At 39.7% G+C, this 23,637-nt stretch overlaps 1 protein-coding gene across 7 annotated transcripts in view; it reads right to left on the minus strand.

Annotated features, from left to right (window-relative positions):
- ADCY9 (adenylate cyclase 9) overlaps nt 1-23,637 on the minus strand; it is a 97,409-nt gene that overhangs the window by 13,130 nt on the left and 60,642 nt on the right. For all 7 annotated transcript variants that reach the window (XM_026065281.1, XM_026065279.1, XM_026065278.1 and 4 more), the window contains 5 exons: nt 22,639-22,741; nt 18,986-19,194; nt 10,952-11,111; nt 7,978-8,126; nt 4,966-5,007 (listed from right to left, as the gene is read on the minus strand). In XM_026065281.1, the coding sequence (XP_025921066.1) occupies nt 4,966-5,007; nt 7,978-8,126; nt 10,952-11,111; nt 18,986-19,194; nt 22,639-22,741 (663 nt within the window). The remainder of the gene's footprint in view (nt 1-4,965; nt 5,008-7,977; nt 8,127-10,951; nt 11,112-18,985; nt 19,195-22,638; nt 22,742-23,637) is intronic.

Here is a 23,637-nt window from a genome sequence, read left to right on the forward strand (position 1 = left end):
TGGCTATGGATTTTTGGTGTGATATAAGCTTCCGGAACAGATAAAGGTTTTCACCAAATCATAGAAAATAAGGTTCTTGGTTAGATGCTCTCAAACTAAAGTGAGATGACAGAGGATCTAAAAAGTGTGAAAGCTGAAGGAATTTAACTTTCTCCAAGGAGTCAAGGAAAGACACCCTATGGCAAAAAAAGTAGGTAAGGATATGGCTTAAATGAGAATAAGCAGCTTAGTGGTACACAGACAATAGCTGCAAACAAAGCATTCTCTTGCTGAAATTCAGTAAATCAAAATCTGCATGAGAATCTCCTGTACCACTTCAACCCAGCTGCCAGAATTTTTGCAAGTAATAATGATGGTTTTAGAAGGAACAGAAGCAAAGAGTTCTGATGAAATGCAACAGAAGTGTAGCAAGTGATTGTAACCACCACGCTGGGGCTAACTTTGAATTTTTTAAGTTAGGATTGTAGACTATGGCCAAAAATTTGATTCAGAGTTGAGGCTGCACAGTACCAAATTCTGCTTTTCCTCTAAATACTAGTTAGGGCTGATGTGTTTGCTCCAAGAGAGATTCTTATCCAAACTCAATTCAACAGCAGAAAGGCTAGCTTCACACAGACATACATACACTGTTGCAGAGTTGTATTAGGCGAATGAGTTCATTAACACATTACAGTTGTGTTTGAACTTGACACAGTTTCAAGAACGAAGGAGTATGGGTACTACCAGGTCAGCTGGACCCAACAATTCAAAATTGGCCCTCACTGGTAAATCTTTTAATCTGGCAGAAGATGAGCAATGGAAGAGGTGTTTCCAAAAAGCGGGAAGACTTTCAGTAGACAGGATGGTGAGCTGAGACTGGATCAGGTGCTGAGATGATGGGGTGTCACACTGGCAGCAGCAATACGGCTATGACTCCCTTAACTCTCTTAACTTTCTGGTAGATCTGTTTTCAATGAACAGAGAAAAGATCTATAAAAAAAAGACTGGGGGAGGTGGGGAATGAATCCTTTTCAAAGAACATAATTCAGGTTGTTTTCCAAACAATTGATTACTTTCAGTATCTAATGGGAAGAGATCTGCTAGAAGTCCTGAGCAATGACACGTTACTCCCTTGAGAGTACATGAGTTCGATCCAGATAATCTGCTGCGACATCAAACATCTCTGCCACAGGGATTCACTTAAGTCATAAAAGACTATTTACTCTACATTGTACAAAATATTCCTCAATAAATTAGGCAAAGACCACAGCATCTTAAGGCATAAAAAGTGGCCTGCGCTGAACCCAAGATCTACCTTTTGAGGGAAAACTCCTGCCTCCCTTTCACAACTTCCTAAAGTACTGGCATCTGCGAGCTCTCAATCATTTCCTCAAGCACTGGGTTGACCTTGTTTCCCACGTGGATGTACAGCCAGAAAGATCTGCATTTGAAATGACACACTTGTAGGCTGACCTGAATTCATTAATAAGGTAATGGGTTAGTAGCTCAAAAGAGAAAGTGCAATATCTTTTCCAGATCAACCATTTTTGATTGCTGACTGCTGCAAGTATTAGTACGAAGAGCCACATTACTAACCCTGAAGGAGGAAACAATTGCGTATGACTAACTTGAAAATCAGTTTTCTCCCTGAAAATTGCAGTTACTAGGTTTCAGGACCTACAGTCACTATAACTCATCTTACACATAGTCACGCTAGAAAAGGAAACCCTGTACCTGAAGCTACCTTTTAGAATGCAACAAGGAAAAACCCACACACCTTTATTAAAAATGGATCTCACAAACCAAATCCTTTTGACTTTTTATGAGGCGTTGCAGTAGAAAGCTAATTTTAAAAATCATTCAAATTGAAAATCTTAAGTTGACAATGCTCCTTTAACTCAAACAGCTGAAGTACTTCCTGGCACAGATGCTTAACTATTAACTTGGCATCTTCATCCGGTCTGAGTGTTGAATGCGGAACAAGTGAGAGCTCTGGAGATAGAATCTCCTTTCACTTGATCACAAATCATAAAGATAATGGCTTTCTACTTATAAAGATTTCTGGAGAGCCATTTTGCTTCTGAGCCAGTAACCTATGTTTGGATTTGGATGGCTTGCTATATTTGAAGTGGATGCATGCTTATTAAATCTTTAAAAAGAATGCAATGGCAGAACAGTGAGGAAAAGGAGGGAAATCAAACAGCTGCTTTTGATGAAGAACATATAGGGGAGGCATTTAAAGAAAACGATCATCAAGCGGTTTTAGTCTTCCATCTCAAGTGGCCTATCACTATTCCTTGTGAAGCCATCAGAAACAGGAAAAAGACACACTCTACCTGCTCCGAGATAAGAAATGAATGAAAGAAAGATATAATTCTTACTTAGAAGACACAGTACATGGTAGTATCTCTTTTGGGTTGAAGAAATGGTCTGTCTGGAAAGGGAGGCAAATTCCATATTTGGATTTATCTAGCTTAATGTAGACAGTCCAGAGGTGAACTCTGTGCTAAGACTTCACTACTAGTATCTTTCTTCCCATGTAATTTTAATAACTATCTCAATTCTTGATCAAGAAAAGGCAATGTGAATGGCCTCATTCAAGGAATGCAAGTTAAAAAGTTTGTTTGGCCCTCTTAAACTATTTCTGCAATAAGTAACTTTCCTCAGAGCAAAGGAAAAGCTTATGTGCTGACTTGGGTGAGCATGGAATCTACTTTTTAAGAGAAATGAACATCAAAAAAGTTTACTAGGATAAGGGAGTTTCAGTGTGTTCTTGGTCCACCACCTGGGTAAAGGGGAAATTCTGTTCATACAGAACTTTACACCTGTAACATACATTAAAAAAAAAACAAAAAACAAACAAAAAAAACTGAGAAGAGAAGCTGAATTCTGTTGCAAATTAGTGGTAGAAATAAAACAGGATTAACTCCGAGTTCTCTCGCTCAACCTCCAACACAYAGAAGAACCATATCAGTTTATAAGTTCTTGCCACTTGCTAACGGTGGAATCTGGACTGTCAGAAGGCATCACATTGCACTGATACGGTTCTCGCATTAAAATGAAAACAACGACCAACTAACCAACGCCTGACAAAACTGTTATGGACATGCAGAAGAGCAGCATGTGTAACAAAAACACATATATGGTATGAATGCGTTTTTTCACCAACTGAAGGAATGACAGACAAAATACAAATATAGAACATCTCACAACAAAAAGTTTAAAATGAAGTTTAGAAATGTTTAACAAGCCAGATATTTTGGTCACTGCCTTATTTGGTATTTAAATCACTAGCTAGGATTTGCAAAGCAGGCAGAGAGTGCTCCATGACCGCTTGCAATAAGAACCTCTGAATGTTTTGGTTTCTTATCCACTTTTGTCTTTATTTGCCGCGAGTTAAAAGTTACTTGACACATTTTTGGAAGAAAAATATTTGCATGTGAACAAAGCTTGATAGCTATTTTTCGACAGATTCCTAATACATGATGATGTAGAACTGAGCTAAAGACTGTTGTCAATTATTGAAGGCAGAATGACTTATTTATTAGTGATTAGCAGCTGTCAGGAGCCTGCTAAGCTGCTGTCACCAGAGGGTGACACTTATCATTCTAAGCAATACAGCTTAGGTGATTTCACAAACTAATAAACCACTGAAGACCCAAATTCAGGCTAGTACTAAGACCTTACTTGCAGGGACCACTATGCTTTTATAGTTCGTATACTATATTTTTGGCAAATTCAGTGCTCAGGCTTGTAAAAATCAAGCCGCCTCTGTTCTTTTGCCTTTAACTTTCCAGGTCTTCTGGCTGTACTGAAATGGAATTCCATTACAAAAATAAAGGTATCTTTCATGAGTCAAAGCCGTACAAAAAGGAAAATCCCTCTACAAAAAAAAAATCACCATAGTAAATGATAACTTCCTGGCAAGTAAATATCCAATACAGAAAGCATAGTTACCATCTCTCGTTGTACTTAGGAAACACCCATTTCTTCTAAACTATCATTGTATTCATGTAGATTATAATTTTTTTTAAAAAAGTAAAAAGTACTTCCAGGAAAAGCAACATCCTCCTGAATACATAGCTGTTTAGAAGAATTACTTAGTCATGTATTTACAGGGTCATTATTTTAATCAAAGACAACATTGCCCTAAAATCTCCCCCTAAATTTGCAATTAGGGGACATAATTGTCTAATACCGAAGACCAGTAAAAACACTTTTAAAATGGCAGAAGTGAAACTTTCAATAAAGCTATGAGAAAGTCAGCACTAAATAATTAGAGTGAATCTTTGACATGTTGGTTTATAAGGGGTCATAAATTACCTAGTAAAAGATTTTTTTTTTTTTTCTTTCCCTTAAAAGTCCCAGGCTTTAAATGATATTACTTGCTGCGCTGCCCAGGAGAGCTCAGGGTGACAGACAGCACCCAGACTCTCCGTTGCCAGCACGATGCCTTGCAGGCGGCTTCTTCAGCCCCAGGGATCTCTCAGTTGGCCAGCTGCGGGTAGCGCCCAAATCTGCATGCTTCTGAACAGCGCAAATCAACCAAAAAAATGAAAAATATGGCCCATAATGTGTGGATAATACTTATAAATATCTACTACTACAAAACCAGCTGCCATTTCTCATAGCTTCTCCATAGCTCTACTTCCCGGAAATCTAATTGAAAGAGAAACTAGCATTACACAATTCAATGAGTGCAGCCTAAGCCTCTGATGATWTTTAGTCATGCCCAAGTCCTCTGGAAAGGAAGTTACGTACACAAGTAGCTTCAAAACAATTTGCTGAACCAATTTGTTGAATTCCCAAGTGTAATACTGTGCATGCAAAGTTTTGCTGATTATAATTGATGGAAAACATATCTCTAGATAAAAGACTTTTAAACTTTATTTGATCTAGTTTATCCACTTACATAAAACATAATGCAGAAAAAGAAAACATGAATTTTCCCTAAATATAAAGATGGCCATTTTACATAAAGCTTACCTGAAGTTCTGTGCCAAATCTGGATGAAAAGTTTCCACAGAGCTGAAATAAAAATGCATTGATATGAGAAGGAAAGTTTAAGCAATCAACAAAACATTTTGCCAGAGTTTCAGTTAGCATTTTAAACTTTTCTATTATGTAGACTGTAGGACCAATAATTGCAATTCACTTTTGATCAGCTTCAGTTAAACTTTGTTTCAGCATGATTTATCTGCACTTTTTGCCTTGGAAGACACTGTCAGGCCCAGAGATGCAAACACCTCTGCAGAGTAACTGATGATAATGCAGTCAAGATGATGTCTGGAACAAGTAATTTTTAAACAATTCAATCTTCCTTTGGACAAATGGAAAAGCAATTTAAGAACTCTAAAAAGCAGTTATGCCTCCATCCTGTCTGACCAACATAATACAAAGACGATAAAAGACGACAAATATAGAGCCTCTTTCTGAAAGTGTCATGACAGAAAAAATTGTTGAGATAAGTTTTGTGTTTATTTGCATTACAATTTCTCTACAGCAATCAAATATTAAAACTCTCAGCAGCAGTTGCTTCTGGAAAAAAAAAAAGTGAAGAAATGTGCAGAATGAATTTGCCTGTGATGCATAGAAAACTGCAATTACTACCATGACAAAAAATTTACTATTAAGCTAGTCAATAAAAGTTCTGGGACACGCTATTCAATGTGTATTATTTTCGTCCATGATCACTTCTACAAATCACTGTTTGTCAGGTCTGCAATTGGACAGCAGTATTACTTCAAATATTTATTTTTTAAGATGAAATTACAACATATTCTATGATTTCCATACTTAATGGTCCATTAATGGTCACCACTATTCAAACCACAGGACCAAATATGCTATCACTGGCAATGTCTCTTAAGACACTTTCTTAAAAATTCACACCACTCCTTTAGGAGTCAGTAAAAGCTGATGCTATGAATTGATACATAAGCAAGATCATTACCTCTCTGCTTGGGAACAGCCTTTCTCAGTCGCTTAAAATTGATATGAAGGAAAAAACCTAAGTTATCTAAAGTTTTGTGTCCTTCCCTATACACAAAGTCAAGATGCAGAGCTTACGCACAAGCTGATATGAAAACTGCACCTGCAATTTCTTCTAAAATTTTGACTATGAATAGGTAATTAGACTTAAAATTATGACACTAAACCTTCTGATTTTCTTCTGCAACAAAAATGCCTTTGATATGGATGCACAGAGGTCTGTTCAAACAATCACTCAAGAGAATGTCAACCACAATGATACATTTTTCATGCTTTAGCATGACAAATGCCTTTGCGTAGGCTTCCGGTACTACAACTGCATTAGATTAGCTTATTTTAAAAGGTTTGCAGTGAACCAGCATCTAGTTATGCCACAGTATCTCTACTGCAGACACGGTGGTATGCGTGTAGCTTAAGGAGCAGTGAGAACCTCTGCCTGGGGGAATTACAGAAGAGTAGATAGTGTCATGAAGGACCACCAAGGGTTTACTCTTCACTAACTGCCCTGAAAAGACAAACCTGCAGCTAACCTCTCAGTGAACCTCATGGCTGGAGAGACTTAAAGACAGTGAAACAGCGACAGTGTTACAAGGAAAAATTCAACAGGCCCCCATTGGGAGAGCGTCACTGACATAGTCAGAGGTGTCTGAGTAGCAACAAATTTAGCATACTGGAGGAGACACAATGTCAGTTAAGCTGGACAACTAAAACCTAGTGGACAAATCAAAGATGAGATAGGGGAGACATCCAGAAACTGAACACTACTTCCCCCCAGCTGAAGCTAGAAAGAGCTGTCCTGTACTCATTGCCCGAGTTCTCTGCTTAGAAACAAAAAAGATTTTTTATAGTCTAATGTGATCTACAACCCTTTTTCCAACTGACTCTAATTCCAAGTTAGTTTTTTTCAATGAGACACTCTTCTTCCTACAACCCTTAGAGCCACTTCTGACTTTTGGTCTGCACAGATGTTAAGGGGTATCTTTTATTCTCTTTCTCTCTCTCTCTTTTTAAAATTAGATCAAGATTAAAAGAGACCACTGCAAATATTTGAAGAGGGGCTTAAAAGCTAAATACTCGCACAAACCATGTATCTACAACCATTTTGTTTCTTTCATGCTTTTCACCATATGGCTCAGCAGGACTGAAGAAGGGTAAAAAGAATGGCTTTTGATAGGAACTACAATAATCTAGTATACAAAGTCCTTGCAAAGTCTACACTGTGGTAAGAGTGCCAAAGTTTATATATCTTAAGTCCCTGAGAAGTGTAACCTGATTATAAAATTTTAACAGTAAGAGTGGACAGACGGCTGGAAGGAGTCCCTTGACTATCTTGGCAAGAAAATAGGAGGAGGATACTGCAAACAAGTTCTCCTATGGGGAAAACTGCTTATCAGAGGAAAAACTGAAAAGCCTTAAGGTTAATACAAAGCAACTGCATTAACTTGATTCCTCTAGTTACTGTCCTCCAGAATCTTCTCAAGAGGCAGAAAAGAGGGAGAGGAAACAGGCTATCAGACCCCTACTAAATTTAAGTATCAGTCTTCTACAGTGAAAAATTCCTTGAGGAGCAAGCTGGAAGAAAGATACATGGATCCTAAGGCCAAAATTAAATCTGGAGGAGCATGGGGGAACAACTGAAGAAGGGGTGGTGCCAAAGAGCACCACTAAGTACCTCTTTCTTAAGATAAGAAAGCAGAGGTTTCAAAACAGAAGATGAAAAGGAAATTCTTCTGAAGGTTTGATGGATATGCATAAGTATGCCCTAGACACACATCACTTGAAGACAGAGCATCATTTCAGAACAGATTACAGGAAAGGACCCCTCAGATATCACCCTGAAATCCTTGAATAAAGCAGATCTCCTCCCAAATCAATTTTTGAAGTTTGAGATACTGGAGAAATTCATGGTAGACAAAAAAAAAGTCACGTGTTGGACTCTCACTTGGCAGATGAAGAAAACAAATAAAACCAAAACATGGTCTGTGAGTGCTAAGGTATGATGCTCACCTGTCTGGACACAAGGAGACGTAGAGCAGAATGAGAAGCACTGCTCCTACTACAGTTGCCAATAGAGATCTCATCCAGGAGCTAAGCTGACAGAAGTTACAGTACTGGACAATGGTGATCAGAATCGCACAACACATAAACATGGTATACTGCAACAAAGAGAGAGAGTGCAAGTTAGCGTCTTCTTGGTGACTGGAGCCCTTCTGTACATAAATGCCACCTTAAATAAAGGAACACGTGACATGAAAGAGAAGGACCTAATTTCCTCTGTATAAAATGCACATTAAACAATCCCACATACTCTGTGAGTTTCAGGAGACAGCACTTCAAGCTGGAGGTCTTCCTTTCAAAGAAGAAGAAAACTTGCAGCATAGATAGTTTGTCACAGTTTTCACTAGCTGGAGTTTTGTATGACCGCATTGCACAACTATTGTACTTTCAATACTTTCATCTTACCTTTGCAAAAAGCTCAGTGCCTCTTCCGATTAAAAAAAAAGAGGGTAAACATTCACGCTAACCTCCTCTCCAACTGTTTTAAATTGGACATCCAAACACCATTTGATAGAAAATGTGGAACACATTCACCCTAGAAACTTTGTGTAACTGCCCAGCCTTAAAATCTGTCCCAAATTCCTATCTCAGAAAACCTTCCCTTTCCAAATCTTTACTGGATAAATAAAAGGAAGTGCAGAACAGATATATTCCCCAGAATGTCTTAATCTCCCTGAGATACAATGGTGCAGTAGACAAAACTCTCAAGCTGATGTGCAAATTCTGATTGTATCAAGAATGTCAATGACAATCCAAGCTAAAACAGAGACTCCACAACTGCATTATAGAGCTCTGTTCTGTTTTAGCTACATACTGGATTTTACAGCATCAAAATGATCATTCTCCCTCTCTTCYATTTTGTATTTCTTTTACAGCTGGAGTAGAGAAACCGAAAATTAGAAATCCTGTAGCATAACAAATAAGCATGTGATTCAGAGGTAGAAACAATTTATCTATGAGAAAAAAAAAAACTTACATAATTTACCATTTTAAACCACAAGCACAGTTTTAATTAATGACTCATAAATGGATAAAATGAATTTCAGAAGTGTCCATAAAAAAACATAATTTAAACTTACTTTTTTTCCCCCATTTCAGGTCTCCTAAAGTGGCAGAGCACTGGTTCTCACTCCAAGTGATGCCCCAGCATGAAGCCAGCCTACAGAGGGTCAGTAAGTGCTGTGTTTTACTATGTATGCATGGCTTTGGAAAGTTTTTTTTCATTGTTGTTGTTGTTATTTTTGTTTTTAATTATTTATATCCAGGGAGGTATAAAATGCCATGAATTAAAAAAAAACTTTGCAAAACCATGTCATAGTAAAATATGACACTTACCTGACCCTCTATAGACTGGTTCCATTTCCTAGAGCTCCATGATTGTTGAAACATCACTGAGCACAAGACGAGTTGGGACATCTCTTGGAGAGTGAGCCAACAACCCCACGACTCTGGAGGACCTGCAAGAGGAAAGAAAGCGAAGTTCATTCTCAGTTTTGTGATGAACACCACCATCTTACTGAAGCATTTGTACTAATAACCTGATGTGAAGAGGTATTGAGATACACTTCTATAGTGGTTCTTCCTACTTTATTTTTAAATGCTTGGAGACATAATAAAGAATGGTGGTAAATGATATTATATAAAATGAACAAAGAAATTGGACACATCTGAAGGTTTTCAGCTCCCTTCAGTGTGAGGAAAACACTCCTACAATCAGTTAACTGGTGGTCATGAGGGAGGAAGGCTATTATTAAATTAAGAAATTTATAAAGGTTTAAAATATTTAACTTCAGTTAAGTTCACAAAGGGTAGAAGTTGTAAAATGATCTTAACATGGCATGCCAGAGAACCTCAAATCCAGTCCTCTCTGATTGTGAAAATTGTGGAATATATGTTTAAATCAGGAAGGACCACAAAACATCTGGTCCGCACATTCCCACGGACCGAACGCTTCCCAACACCCAAAAATAAACTGTGCACCGGTAATGTGTGATAGAAAGAATGAAGAAGATCTGGTCATTACCTACACCCAGGGGCCTGAAATAGCAAGAGATTTGTGAAATAGCATTCTCAGAAGATCCTGGAAAGGAATGGTCATACACTGTGCTACATTAGAGAAAAAAGAAAACAAAAGACAACCGCCCACCCTCCCCAAAACACCCATTTCTGTCAGTCTAATCTGGCTGGAAAATGCCATCTGACTCCAAATAGGGCAAAGACACGAACAGGACACTGTTCTGAGAACGTAATGTCTCTAGGAGCAAGAGTACGTCTCTAGCTCCAAAAAGCCAGTCATCCAGGAGACACTGGCTTGAGCATCAAATGCCCAGAAACCTGTAGCCCACGCTGGATTTCCTAACTGCAGGAGTTCTCTTAGTTATATTGCTCCTTTTTGTAAACTCAATCATTTCTATGTACTGAGAGCTCTCTCCCTGCTTTGAGTTTCTCCATCTAACACTGCAAAGAAAAAAGATCCACTGCTAATACTGTTCTTGCTGTTGAGATTTACTAATAAGCATTTTAAGTATATAAGTATACTTTTTAAGTATACAAAGCATCTCAGAGTACAAATTCTAACTCAAAAATCATAATAAATGCAATGAAAAAAAAATCCAAGATACACTATTTACAGTATCTAGAAAAAGCACTTGAWGAACTGTTTGTTCTGAGAAAAAATACATGTATGTATGGAGGCATTTATAGGTATATAAATATCCCTTTTCAAATGAGAGTTTTCAAAAAAGGAAGTGCCTATTTACATAAGAAACTATATATTTCATCATACACAAAAAAACCCACTTCTCTAAGAGATCTGTATCAAACAGATGCAGAACATGAGGGACGTAAAGGAAGAAGGCAGGCCAGCAACAATCTTTGTTAGATCCAAAAATGTTAAATTATGAAACAGAGTTCTACAACTTACATGTATATTTGTTTCAAAATCAGAGGTGAAGTGTGAAAAAACTGCAAGAGCTGGGAGAGAAACTAGGATTGCACCAAAAAAATGTCGAGGCAGCCAGCCAGATATCACCTCCAGGAGACGCTTCGTGCAAGCCATTACCTCCTCCAGAAAGAATGCCATTCTGCAACAAATCACAGCACAGACCTATGCATTAATTTTAGCGCATCGCTTCATACGTCTACATTTACCTGTAATAATGGAACTTTGAACCCTTCATTCAGGCTGTATGAACAACCGCCGCATAGCAGACAACGCACGACCTGTTGACGATTTTGGGAAACAATCCACGCTTGCTGAAAGAGGACCATTTGCTTGCTACAGTAAGGGGGTGTGACAAAAGGGGGGCCCGTGGGGTGGTGGGTTTTGAGGAAACAAACTGAAAGAACAATTTCAGTCACTTGGAAGGTAAGCGCACGAAAGACATCTCCCCATTCATAAATATTTAGCCCTAAATGGGGTGGGAGTTAAAGAGCTTGGTTAAAGTAATATCGCAAACATTTGAAAAGCGGGGCTGTACATCCTACTAACAGATTATCCATCCAGAGGCAGTCCAAATGCACGCATTTTTAACATTATAATGGAAACCAGTTCTCCCAGTCACAACCAACCTGACGGAAGCTCCCAGTTGAAATCAGACTCCGTTCCCTCTCGCCAGGGCACTGGAGGAGAGTGTGGGTCGCGAGCTGGCAGCGTCCGCAGCCGTCGGCGTGCGAGACGCGGCTGCGAGGAGCGCTCGGGGAGGCCAGCTGGCAGCTCGCACGCTCCTCCACTCGCCTGGTGGTATCTAGCACAGCATCCCAGCTGGCTTGGCACAAGGCAGCTGGGAAGAAATGGTTCTTGCCTCAAGCTGCTGGTAAAAGGGAGGCCCAAACCTGCGAAGTGCTGCAGGAGCCAGACAGAGAAGAGTTCTCGAGAGCAATTTAAAGGACGTATTTCTTATACGAGAGCCTTTGTAATTGTTAAAATGAATAAGCAAAGGCCAAAGCGTGCTTAATGCTTGAGGACGCCACATATAAACCGTTATTTATCTGTGGAAACTAATCCTCCGAAACATTACTCACGCTGGAAAAATTGCAGCTTCTGTTCAAGTTTCTTATTATTTTTATTAAGACATAATAAGGTAGTGTCATGCAGTGAACTTCCTACAAAGCGATTTCATTGCGGATGACTATAATTACCAGAATGTGCCCAGGCTTCTCATTGCTTTATCAGAGGATTCCTGCCTTTCTACGACTTCCCTAATGGACTTGAAAGAGAAAGTTTACTTTAACGCTCCGGGGCAGGAGTGATCAGTGAAGTTCATCTATACTGCTACAAAGCACAGATGTTGTAACGGTGAACTACACCAGAGCTCAGATAGTAAATAATCACTATTTTTTGGACACTGTATTCGTCCAAATGGACAATGTATTGGAGAATGTATTTTCTGTATAGAACACACAGGGAATAGGAAATCACATACTTCAGAGTCGCCCAAATCATTCCCTAGTACACAAAATCAACCACTCATTTTTAAGATTTTCTTTAATACTTTTGTCTAAAATACAAACTATAATGCCAGATAAAAACCTAATACAAAACAGGGCAAATTTAAAGTTGCTTAGCTTAAATTTGTCACTATTTCCATCCCTTCCAAAAATGCATAAGTTTGTGAACGTTATTTTAATTCTCAGGTCTAGACTTCTGTGAATCTTGCGACCTCCAGCTTTCTTTGGAAGCTTCAAGAACTCTTCTTGTCTTTCAGTCCTAGTTTAATAATACTTATCTCCCCCCCCCTTTTTTTTTTTAATCTGGGAATTATATTTAAATGTATGGGAAAAGACAAATTTGGGTAACAGCTTGGAAGACACTGTAATACAACAGTGGCCCACAAGAGGGTGCTAACAGATTTCTTAGCTCCTAGCTTAATGGATTGGCATTTAAATCAAGAAAAAAAAAAAGCTATATTATATCCTAAGAAGGAATTTCTAACACAGCATAGAAATAGAAAACCTGTATATAAAGCAAAATAAAATAAATTCAAAAGTTATACAGAGTAAGAACAGGGTTTTCTTAAGCGTTATATACTGTCCTAACGTAGCTGCCTCAGCCAAGTTAGTCCAGTATCGAGTACTTCTGAAAATGCCACCCAAGTTCATGCTGCTAAAAGTAAAATTGAATTCTCCTAAAGCGTATGAATTAGGATTAGCATTTCCATGGCTAAACCGTGAGAAATGAGCCAGAAGTCAGGCTCCAGTACAGAATGCCCTGGGCTAAGCGACATACCGCAGCTCTGCCACGCCAGCTGCATGAGCAGACAGGATAGCTCAAATCCCTGCTGCAAATGCAAACCAGTGACACCTCTCTGCCCACGCTCGGTGTGATCTTTCATGYCATTCTCATGTAGGCTGGCACAGAAAGCAGTTCTGGGGCATGCAAAGTGTGACAGATACCCAGTGCAACTCATGTCTCTCACCCCAACCTACACAGGGACTAGATGGTGCAGAAAGGTTTTTTTTTGCCAAGCCTCCATGCCAGGACAAATTCTTTCGGGAACTATAGCAACAAATCCATCAGCAAACCTGATCAGTTAATCCTGTGATGAGGACACTTCTTTATTTAGGCAGCTGAGTGTTTGAAAAAGCTAGCACAAATTCCAGAACAACTCCACATTTCTCAGTGATAATGTTTACCTTCTTGCACTGACTTCTTTTCAGTCCAGGATTTATTGCAAGACTCTGCACTCCAGAGCTGAAATGACTGAAATCCCATCCTTCACAAAACAGCAAAAGGCTGCGAATACGGCAGCAACTCTCCCATCACAGGAAGCAAGAACCGCATTAAATCCAGACAGCAGTGAGAGCTGCAGACAGATTTAATGGCTACAGGGCAGCGTCAGTAAATAATGCAGTGTCAGTGGGTAGCTCAACAGGGCTTAAATGCTAAAGCATCTAAGATGTTTACACAAGCTGTAGTTCAAATTAGTAACTTTGACATAAATGATTAATGGAGAATGGAGAATGTTACCGTCATTTCTGTATTTACTGGCAGTTTAAAATCAATTCCCATATTTCAAATCAAAAGCTTTTGGCATAGCAACAATTTGGTGGGATATTAAATACCAAAGCCACAGATGTTAGAAATAAATAAAAGCAAAGAGAATACACTGTCTTCCCTTGCATCAATACACTATATAAGTCACGTTGTTAACAGAGATGCTTCATTTAGCTCTAGCTTCAGCAAGCAATTTTTGTTCTTGGTCAATCTCTACTGAAGGATGCCATCAAAAGCAATGCATTTTATTTAACGCTCTTCCTTCTAACAAGTTTTACTCCAGAGCAAGAACTAGATGCCAGACTACCTAGTTAAAAATCCTGGGCAGATATCTTTTACCTGTATCCTTGCAGAAGCATTCCTAAGGATCCCAAGTGAAATCTCGCACCTTATCATATGGTCATTGACATTTCCCAAGACATTTTTATAATACCTGAACTTTAAGAGCTCTTACACTTCAACTAAACTCATGAAAGTCAAAGCAGTCATATTTCAAGTGGGCACATGGACATTCTTTGCGTTTTAGTCACAGGTCTGGAGAGGACATATTCCACATGCTTACAAATTAAGCACCATCTTTTGCATGCAGCTTTATAATAATTAATTTAAGAGTGGCACTTGTGATAATAGTGGGAGCTTCATTTATAGATACTCCAGTAAGTTATTATCAGACACTTCAGAGAGGAAACAAAATATGCTTCTCCCTTCTAAGCTTTGCCCCATTAGGACTTCAACTATATTAGACTTAAAAGTTCTAACTTATTTCTTATTTTATAGACAGTTACAGTTTCACCTCTCCCATTATTTGAGCTGGACTAAAGGTCTCAGCCACAAGAGCTGCAGTGAGTACTTCCTCGTTTGACTACTGGATTTAATTAGAAGTTAGACTGATTTAAAGAGAGGGTGTTTCGCATCATGATAATGAAAATACAATGAGCAACTTAGGCAAGAATTTTCTGGTCCCAAAATAATCCCTTTCCTGAAATTCTGGGATTGTGCCCAGCATTGTAGTCCAATCTCCACCCTTCAGATATCTCTGTGGTATTCTGGGATTGTCATTTGGGATGACATTTCTGCACGGGAAGTTCTGCGCTCTGCCTGTGTATAACTAGTGGTCAAAGTGAGCTGGTATATGCTGGTATGCCAAATAGTCCTCAAAAGAAGCTTTTTGCTTTGCTCCATGGAAGCGAGATGGAACAAGGGCATAACAGTATGTCTGTCCTCCTAATGCTGACCTTCGCTATACTTAAATAGTGGAAAAACAGAACAGTCTGTAAAGCCATGGCCTGGGGATATACAAAATAGTGTACGACTTAAACAGTTTGAATTTAATGTAGCCAACTAAGCACACTTATGGCAAGACCTTTCTTCATTAGCACAGAGTGGGGAAGGGGAAGGCTGTTATGCGTGTACATAAATGCGTGCCATGTGGTGCAGAGACAGGAGTGGCCCGAAAGCATATTTATTTACCATAAAATAAATACATAGCATTAATCCAAAAAGAAAAAAAGTCCCCAAACCAAAACCCAACACAAATACCAGTTCCCACTAACCGAAGTCCCGCAAAATAAACCCATCACATTTAAAACTGGGAGTCTACTAAAGAGCTGCTGAGACTTTCATCTACAAAGAGTGTTCTTTTACTGTGAGTGGTACGAGGCTCTTTTTAGGAAAGTATCCTGGGTAAGATCTACTCAGATCTGAGATGATCCTTTTTTGCACTTTAGAGATTTAGGTCAGTGTTAGATGCAATGGTCAGAGGTAAACCAAATACAAATTACATCGCATTTACCAGAGGAAAGATCACGAATGTGAGTCTGCACTAGTAAGGTTCTGAGAATCAACTTCTTGTAACTTTGTAGTAAATACCGAGTGACTTGGAGACGCTTCTCCCCCACCAAAAGAAAGGAAGGCCACATCTCACGCTTGCCTCAGGCTAAGAGCATGACCGGGGCCCCAGGAGGAACTCGATTCCTATGTCCACGCTCCTCAGCTGCAAGTCTGATGGAGGGCAGAGAAGGGCAGTGATCATTTATGCCATCCAGCAATGCTTTTTCCCAGACTAACCATGAGAATTTGTGGGGTCTTGAGATTCCCAKTCATCCCAGACTCTGATGAACGCAGGCCGTGCTGGTAACCATAGGTCACCCGCGGTGGTAGTAGCTGTGCAGGAATTGCAACGTTTCCTACCTGCCTAAACTTCCTTCGAGTGTCCTTTAGGATAAAGCCAGTCTTTCTTGCTGTCAACACATTGTTTATTGAAAATCTATTATTACGCTAGATGGGACTACCTAAGTTTTGATGGTTGTCTACAGGTGTTCTCCAAAATAAGAGGCTTCTCAACTTGTTTTTTCAAATCAGAATAAAGCATGAAAGAATGATTAAAATTTTCAAAAATATTTGAGACTTAGGAGTAACCTTAGTTTGTAAATCCTACTGACTTTAAATGAGGCATCCAGGCTGGTTTAGAAAGTAAAATTCAGGCTTTAAGCTGTAGTCTCATACAAATATTAGAAATATTAGTGGCAAAACCAAATACTGTTAAGAAAACATTATCGAGCCACTTAAATTCACCTTGGCAATGCTCCAGGCTCACTATCAGAGAGCATGGCTCTCAGCGACATAGTGGTGCAATGAATCTAAACCTCTCTGCAGCCACACACAATCCAGAAAGACAAAACTGCTTTGCAAACTCCTGATTACATAAATAACATATTGAAAACAGCATTTTCTCTCCTTCTCCTTAAGAAACCCCTGAACCAGCAATTACAGAACAGCACTGAAGTAAAAGCTTACCTACCTACTTATAAACATTTCTCAGATTATAGCATTAATTTTTGATAACCATGTGGAAAAAGAAAAGGTAAATGCAAAGATAGTAGCACGCATCATTGAAAAAAAAAGAAAGAAAAATAAATTGAAAAATACTAAAACTGGGTATTTTGATAAGGTGCCTGCAAGGTGAAAGAACATTAATTTTCTCTAAACATAGCTGCACAGCAGAAATCAGCTTTGCTACAAAGTGCCGGTTGAGCTGCTCAGAGCGGAACAAACTCAAGGATGCAGCTGCATGACTGCCTGTCCCAACCCAACTGCTCGGTGCGGTTGTATCAGGTGGCGGAGTAGGAAAGCAGAAGAACTGTCTCAACACATYAAGCTGACAAAAAAGTTTCACCTTGTTTTGCTGAGACAGAGCACCGACATGGCTCTGTAAAGGCGATAATGCCTCGCTGAGCTGGTGCAAGAGAGCGCACAGAGCAACAGTTAATCCAGCTTAGGATATCTAGGATATATTGGAAGTTTAAGCATCTCCCAGTAAAGGTCTTAACACTTAACTTTCCGAGTTTCCCGTTTTTCTAAAAAATCCAGAAGCACCATACTATTCAATTTGTAATAATCAAATACATCTGCTAAGAAATACTACCTTTAAAAGCATTTCCGCTCTTCAAAAATGTTCTCTCTACTCCAAAACTCCAGCTTTGTATTTGTGCAAATACACTTGCATACTTTTGAATGCACATTTGAGTTAAAAGCTTACTTCAGTGACTGAAGTAGTAATTTAGTATTTTTTAGCTGACCCTCAAAATTCAGAATAATAATGTGAAGCGCCATCTATTCTTTCTCCTGAATCATCAGCAGAATTGTTCTGACTTGTAATTAGAAAAGCATTTTAATTTACACATACCTTACAGGTTTGCAGAACTAYGGCGAGGACATACATTTCCAAACACCACCGTTATTACCTGCTCTTGTGACAGAAGGAACTGCAGTAAAATGGGGGTTGGGAGGTGGAAGAAAATTGCTCTCACAAGCATAGAGAGACAGACAACTTATTACTGAGTCTATCATCTGGCTTAATAACAAGTTATGTGTGGTATCTATATAAATCAGGCAACACACCCACAGGAGTCTTACCAAAAGCGTGTACAACTGCAGTCTTCTACTAAATTTGAGTGTATTAATATCTCCAGCGAGGTCTGGGGGAAAAGCCCACATTAGGTAGGAACTGCACAGTCACCAATCTTCAGACTAAAAACGATGGGGTGAGACCGAAAGGGTCTTAGAGGTCCAGGACACGCACACTGCAGGTGACTGGGTATAAATCCGGAATGAAAAATCGCTGTTAATTATCAAATCTCTGCATTTGCAGCCAAGCCCTACCTCCAAGGGCACAGCAGAGGTACGGCCACAGGCGTCGCAGGCACGCGGTTAGGAACTCAGGGACCGAGAATCCTTCGCTGCCAACTGCAAAGGGGCTCTGCCAAGTGCCGTCCCGAGAAGCAGTCCCTTCTGCAGAGGCAAACTAGTGACCCATCTCAAGCAGCAGATGACTGTCACAGAGCTGAGGGCTCAGGGGAAACGTTTAACTTCAATTATGTGTCAAACAGAAAAACTATGTCGAACATTAAGCCCATGAAAGTTGAAATAGAAATCATTAAGAAAACTAATTCTGGACAGATGCAATTCAATTTTTACTTTTTTTTTTTTTTCCTCCCCAGAAAAGGACTGCTCTTTGCATTTCTGATAAAAAATTCAATTTTAACACCAGAATGATGTACTTTTCCCTAACACTTTAAATGGGGGGAATTTTTCCTTTTGATTTCTTCTGAAGGACAGAGAGAAGTTTTCTGCTCGAGTTCCCTCATTCTGATGGCTCTGTGTAGGGTGAAGACAGTGAGCTGTGTGTGGCACCAAGAGGAACAACGAGCTGGGGYAGACATGATGTGCAGATTTTGCCTCCATAGGTAGCCTTTATCAGAGTCACATTTCTTCCCCTCAGTTAGCTAGACTCTCTCCTTGCACCAGATCTGCCGCAAGCTTTCTTGGCTTCGCTAACATTATTCCCCAAATATTACAGATTGTTAGAGCGAGTTCCTGGGATGCTGGGAAACAAAAGTTTCTCAAGCCAACCACCACTTCAATTCACATTGCTATTTCAAGACTTTCTTTCGCTTTATTTACCTAATTGAGATGACGAGGGACAGCACTTCCAGCAGGATGGCGATGACGAACACCACGACTGCTGCCGGTGGTGGAGGGGAAGAGACCATCCCATGTTTCAAGAAACACGTGATGGAGAGTATTAGGAAGACTGTGGTGGAAAGGAACACGTCCAAGAGCGAGCTGAAGGTAGCACTGGCGAACGTCTTCACTGGAGCATTCCTTATAACCTATGGGGAATACAGGATGGAGGGAACGGATGAGCAAGAGTAAATGCTCCTATGCTGAATTCAACCATATCATAAACAGCAGACCACAAAAACTAGTAAAGCAATGCAGAGCATTTTGCCACTTCATTAATTCAATGTAAACATTGTGTTAAAAAACAAACAAAATCCCTCCCCAAAACCAAAGAGGTAGTTCCCTGACTATCAGTTCCCTGAGAAGAGTTGCTATTGAGAAAAAGCACCGGCAACACTGTTCTGGGTCTGGGGTGATTTTTTATTATTATTACTTTTTAAAGTCCACTAACATTTTTTACAGGATGTGATAATACAGAAATAAGCCATACAAAAATTACCTGTGCTATGCAAAGAAACATAAAAACCATAACCACTRACAGGGAAAGCTAAAAGAAGTTTTCTTCATAGATTTTTATTTAAAATAGCAATAGATTTTCTAATAATAATAATAAAAAAATTCTGGTTCCAATGGCTCGTTCAGAAAACCCTCCAAACATCAGTCTGCAGGGACAACRACTTGCACGCAGCAGAGGTCACGTCTCTCTTTCAGCCAAGATTAAAAGAAACGATCAGGACGCTCTGCAATTTCAATCGATGTAGGCCCAGGACATCAAGTTCTGCTTTTCCCGACCCCCTTACCACGCATTCCCCCATTCCCCTTGCATTCTGTGCTGGCCCTAGCGTTCGTGCAGCTGTGGAGGGAGCTGGTTTGAGGGCCAATCCAGCTGAAAACCAGATCACAAGCTCCACGTCCTGGCTTACTCCAATAAGCCCAGTCTTATGAGTGTTTATGTCTGCCCAAGGGAGGAGGCAAGAATGTGCAACTTGCTGTGTTTGTGTGTTTCTGTGTGTATGGGGTGGKGGGGGGGAACGGAGGAAGAGACTACGACAGTTTGGGCTTAAAAGAATCTTAAGCTCCTATTTCAGATGATCTAAACAGAGCTTGCAGCTCTTCTCCTTTGCAGTCTTAACACTTCCAGTTTTAAATTTAGTCATCTCAGACACTGGAGAGCAGAAAGCAAGTTCCAAAGAAAAATGCAAAGTATGTTATCAATATTGCCAAGAGGTAGCCCAGTTTGAATCCGACGGTCTTGTACTATGGGTTCATTTGGAAATTTCTTTTGCTCCTCAGAGCACTATCTGCACTCAGCAACATTGGAAAAGGAACTTGTTTCTCATTTGCACCTCCCTGCAACCTAACGCATTCAGCTAGCACCATTTCAGTGCAAAATCACCTTTTAGTCTGAGCTGTAGCAGAATCCCTTTAGTCCACACAGCCAGTTACATAAAATTGAATTAAGGACAGCAGCACTGTATCCAAAAGTGACAGTGTTAAGGCTGCCTTAACGCTGAGCATTAAGTAGTAGTTAAGTAGTTAAATTCCAAACAAGAACAGGCTAAGCCAGCTCTCAGAAAGGGCAGCTGCTGAAAGACAGTGATCACAAACCAAGTATGCAGCTGACACAATGTAATTACAGCGAATTCGCTGGTGCTGGAAGACACTTTTAGCAACAATTTACTGCAAGGCAATTAAACAAGCGTGTCTCCGGCACTGTTGAAGACCATTTCACTTTTTTTGGTTCTGGATCAGTACATGCTAATATTGAGGCTTTAACAGGTTTTGCCCAAATACTGCAGAGTTACTATTACAAAGAGAAGATTTCCATTTCCAGGTAGGTTTTCATAATGCAGCCAGGCCAAATTAGCAGTTTACCACCACCAAAATGGACAGACCTCATTCCTGCTCCTTTCTTCCATGAATTTCCTATGTACCCACATTAATAGGTCAGTCTGCATACGCTTGAATACTACTACCTTTCTTTCTGACCTTTCAGTTGGAAAGAACTTGATTTTCTGTTTTCTGTATATTGTGTGCAAATTGTGCAGGCAATCGTGTGTGTGCGTACACACATATATACACAGACCCACACATATATTATGGTATTAATTTCCAGCACACTCTAAACAATGATTTATAAAGCAGTCGAAAAGTACTAAAACAACGCTTGTTTTGTTCTCTTATTGCACTCAATTTAGGACATGAGCAGATGTAATATACTGCTGCGGATGTAATTTAATAAATGTGAACGTATCTCCCAGGAAGTTTCTCCTGCTGTTGCTACACGAGGTTTATTCAGAGAGATACCACTGATACAAAGTGCTGCACGATGAACACGGGGTTCCCGAACACACTGCATGAACTAAACTGCAGCACAGCTATCCCTACCTTTGTTAAAAAAAAAAAAGAAAAAAGTTAGGTCTCATTTGTAAAAACTGGAAAACAAGCAAAAAAGGGACCATTGCTAAGGACACCACGATAATGCTGCCTGGAACCACGGCAGATATCCTCAGATGCAGGGCACATGGGGAGGAAGAGGGAATCAACACCTACGTTTATCAGGGTGTGATTCTGCACGATGGACGATCTGAACTGATAGTTCACCACTACTGAAAGGGAAGGTCTCTCTCCCCTCCCTGTTCCCAGCCACTTATCTTGTGCTGGCTCTGGCACTTGTCAGGCTCTCTGTGAGCTGCTGGTTCAACACTAAGAGAGAAGGGAAGGAAAAAAAACAAAAAAAAAACCCAAACAGAAGAAAAAAATAGCCCCAAATGAAAAAAAAAAACAGATTAATATTTTATGTAAGTTAGTAAAATGAACTGGCTCACAGCAAGGAAGGGTCTGATAAGCACCAGAGCCATTGGAAGGAGCAGGGAGGGGAGAGCAATTGCCCTCTTTTGGTAGCTACTTTGCAGCTCCTTGTGGAAATGCAGCCCCAGTTCATGCTGACACCTAACGTTGCTATATACAAACTTGCATCTTGCTAGTTCATGTCAAACAGGCAGAAATATCAGCTGACATGGAAAGTTCATAAAGGTTCACAGAAGTCTCCTCTCCTCAAGGAAATTCAGGATTTTTTATGCTCAAATAATGCAGAATCCTAAAGGTGCCAAGTTCCTTACTGCACACAGTGTTGTGAAACATCTGTTCTGAATGCCACACACGTATGAAATTTATGACGTTCAAAGTTACCAGCGTCAAAGTCAGGATATTTGATGAGGAGGCAAGTGGCATTTGATCCTTTACTTTAGTCTTAGCCTGGTTCTCTGGCCTGCCTAGAGCATTAAAACATAAACCTGAAAATGGAGATAATGTAGGTGAAGTAAGTAAAATTTGTTCTTGTGTATCTTGGTGGATTGCAAAAATGCATTCCCAGCCCAAAAACTGGACTAGACTCAGGGCATTGGTGCATGATAGGTCAACTGAAAGGAGGAGACTTTTCAGAGGCAACAGTATCAAGCAATAAATCACATTTGTCATTTCTTGACCCTTGTCATCAACTGCAATGAAATGTGTTAAAAACAGCATGAGTACAAGTACAGATAGTTGCTTAGACAGATTACAGAAGGAAACCAACTCCAGGAGAAACATACCTCTTCCTGATAGCTCGTCCTGTAGGCCATCTCCAAATCCTGATCTAAGAAGTTCAGGCTCAGCTTGTTAATAGGCGGTTTAAAGAAGTAGTCTTTCATGAGGCTAGAGAGAAAAGACATACGAGCAGCAGTTTATTCAGCTGTAATTTGTTCAGACTCCACCGTTCTGTGGTTTCCGCCTCCAGTGACACCGAGGCTTGGCTACCTTGGTTTCGAAGCTCCCGCAGCATTTCTTTGCTCTTACTTACTGTGGTACTGATACCCTCTGTCCACATCACTTGCTCAGGCAGAGGAAATATTTTACAAAAACATGACGGAGCAAACTTTTATATTTTCAGGAAAACACTATTTTCAGGAAAATCCCTTCAGGAATTTAACAACTATAATCACAGATGACTATAGATAATTGTAGTATAAGCCAGTGAATAGTAAAGGTTAACTGCTGCTCCAGAGGCACGAACTTATGGGATGCGTGGCTGTGGGATATTTATGTCTTAGACAGAGCTCCATCGTTCAAAACAAAGCCCAGGATGATAAAAGTGACAACTTGTTAGAAAAATCATTTTCCATCTTAGAAAACAACACTTTCTTGTTATTTCAAAGACACTAAAATAACTCAGTAACTCAGCTGGGACCATTCATTTAATGATCCAGGCTGCAGAAATAAAAAAGGGTTCCTGAGGAAATGGATAGCTTAAATTCACTTCTGCTACAGAACATCTGAAATCACCAGAATCATCACCAAAGGCACTGGCAAGTAATGAAACTAGCTTATTAGAACTAATGAACCAGGAGGCAGCATCTACTGGAGGGTGTTTACACGCTCCTTCACCTTATCTTCCAGTGCCAGGTGCACGAAAAACATAAAAGATGCCTCAATTATTAAAACATTGTTTCTATTCCCCACCCAGCCTGAACAAAAATAGAACATTTTTTGAGTTTACATTAGTTGTAAGAGATTTATGAAAGAACACTTTTCTCATGTTGGCTCTGACATCT

The sequence above is a fragment of the Apteryx rowi genome, unplaced genomic scaffold (genome assembly GCF_003343035.1).
Source record: "Apteryx rowi isolate R43461 unplaced genomic scaffold, aptRow1 scaffold_225, whole genome shotgun sequence".
In the NCBI taxonomy this organism is placed as follows: domain Eukaryota; kingdom Metazoa; phylum Chordata; class Aves; order Apterygiformes; family Apterygidae; genus Apteryx; species Apteryx rowi.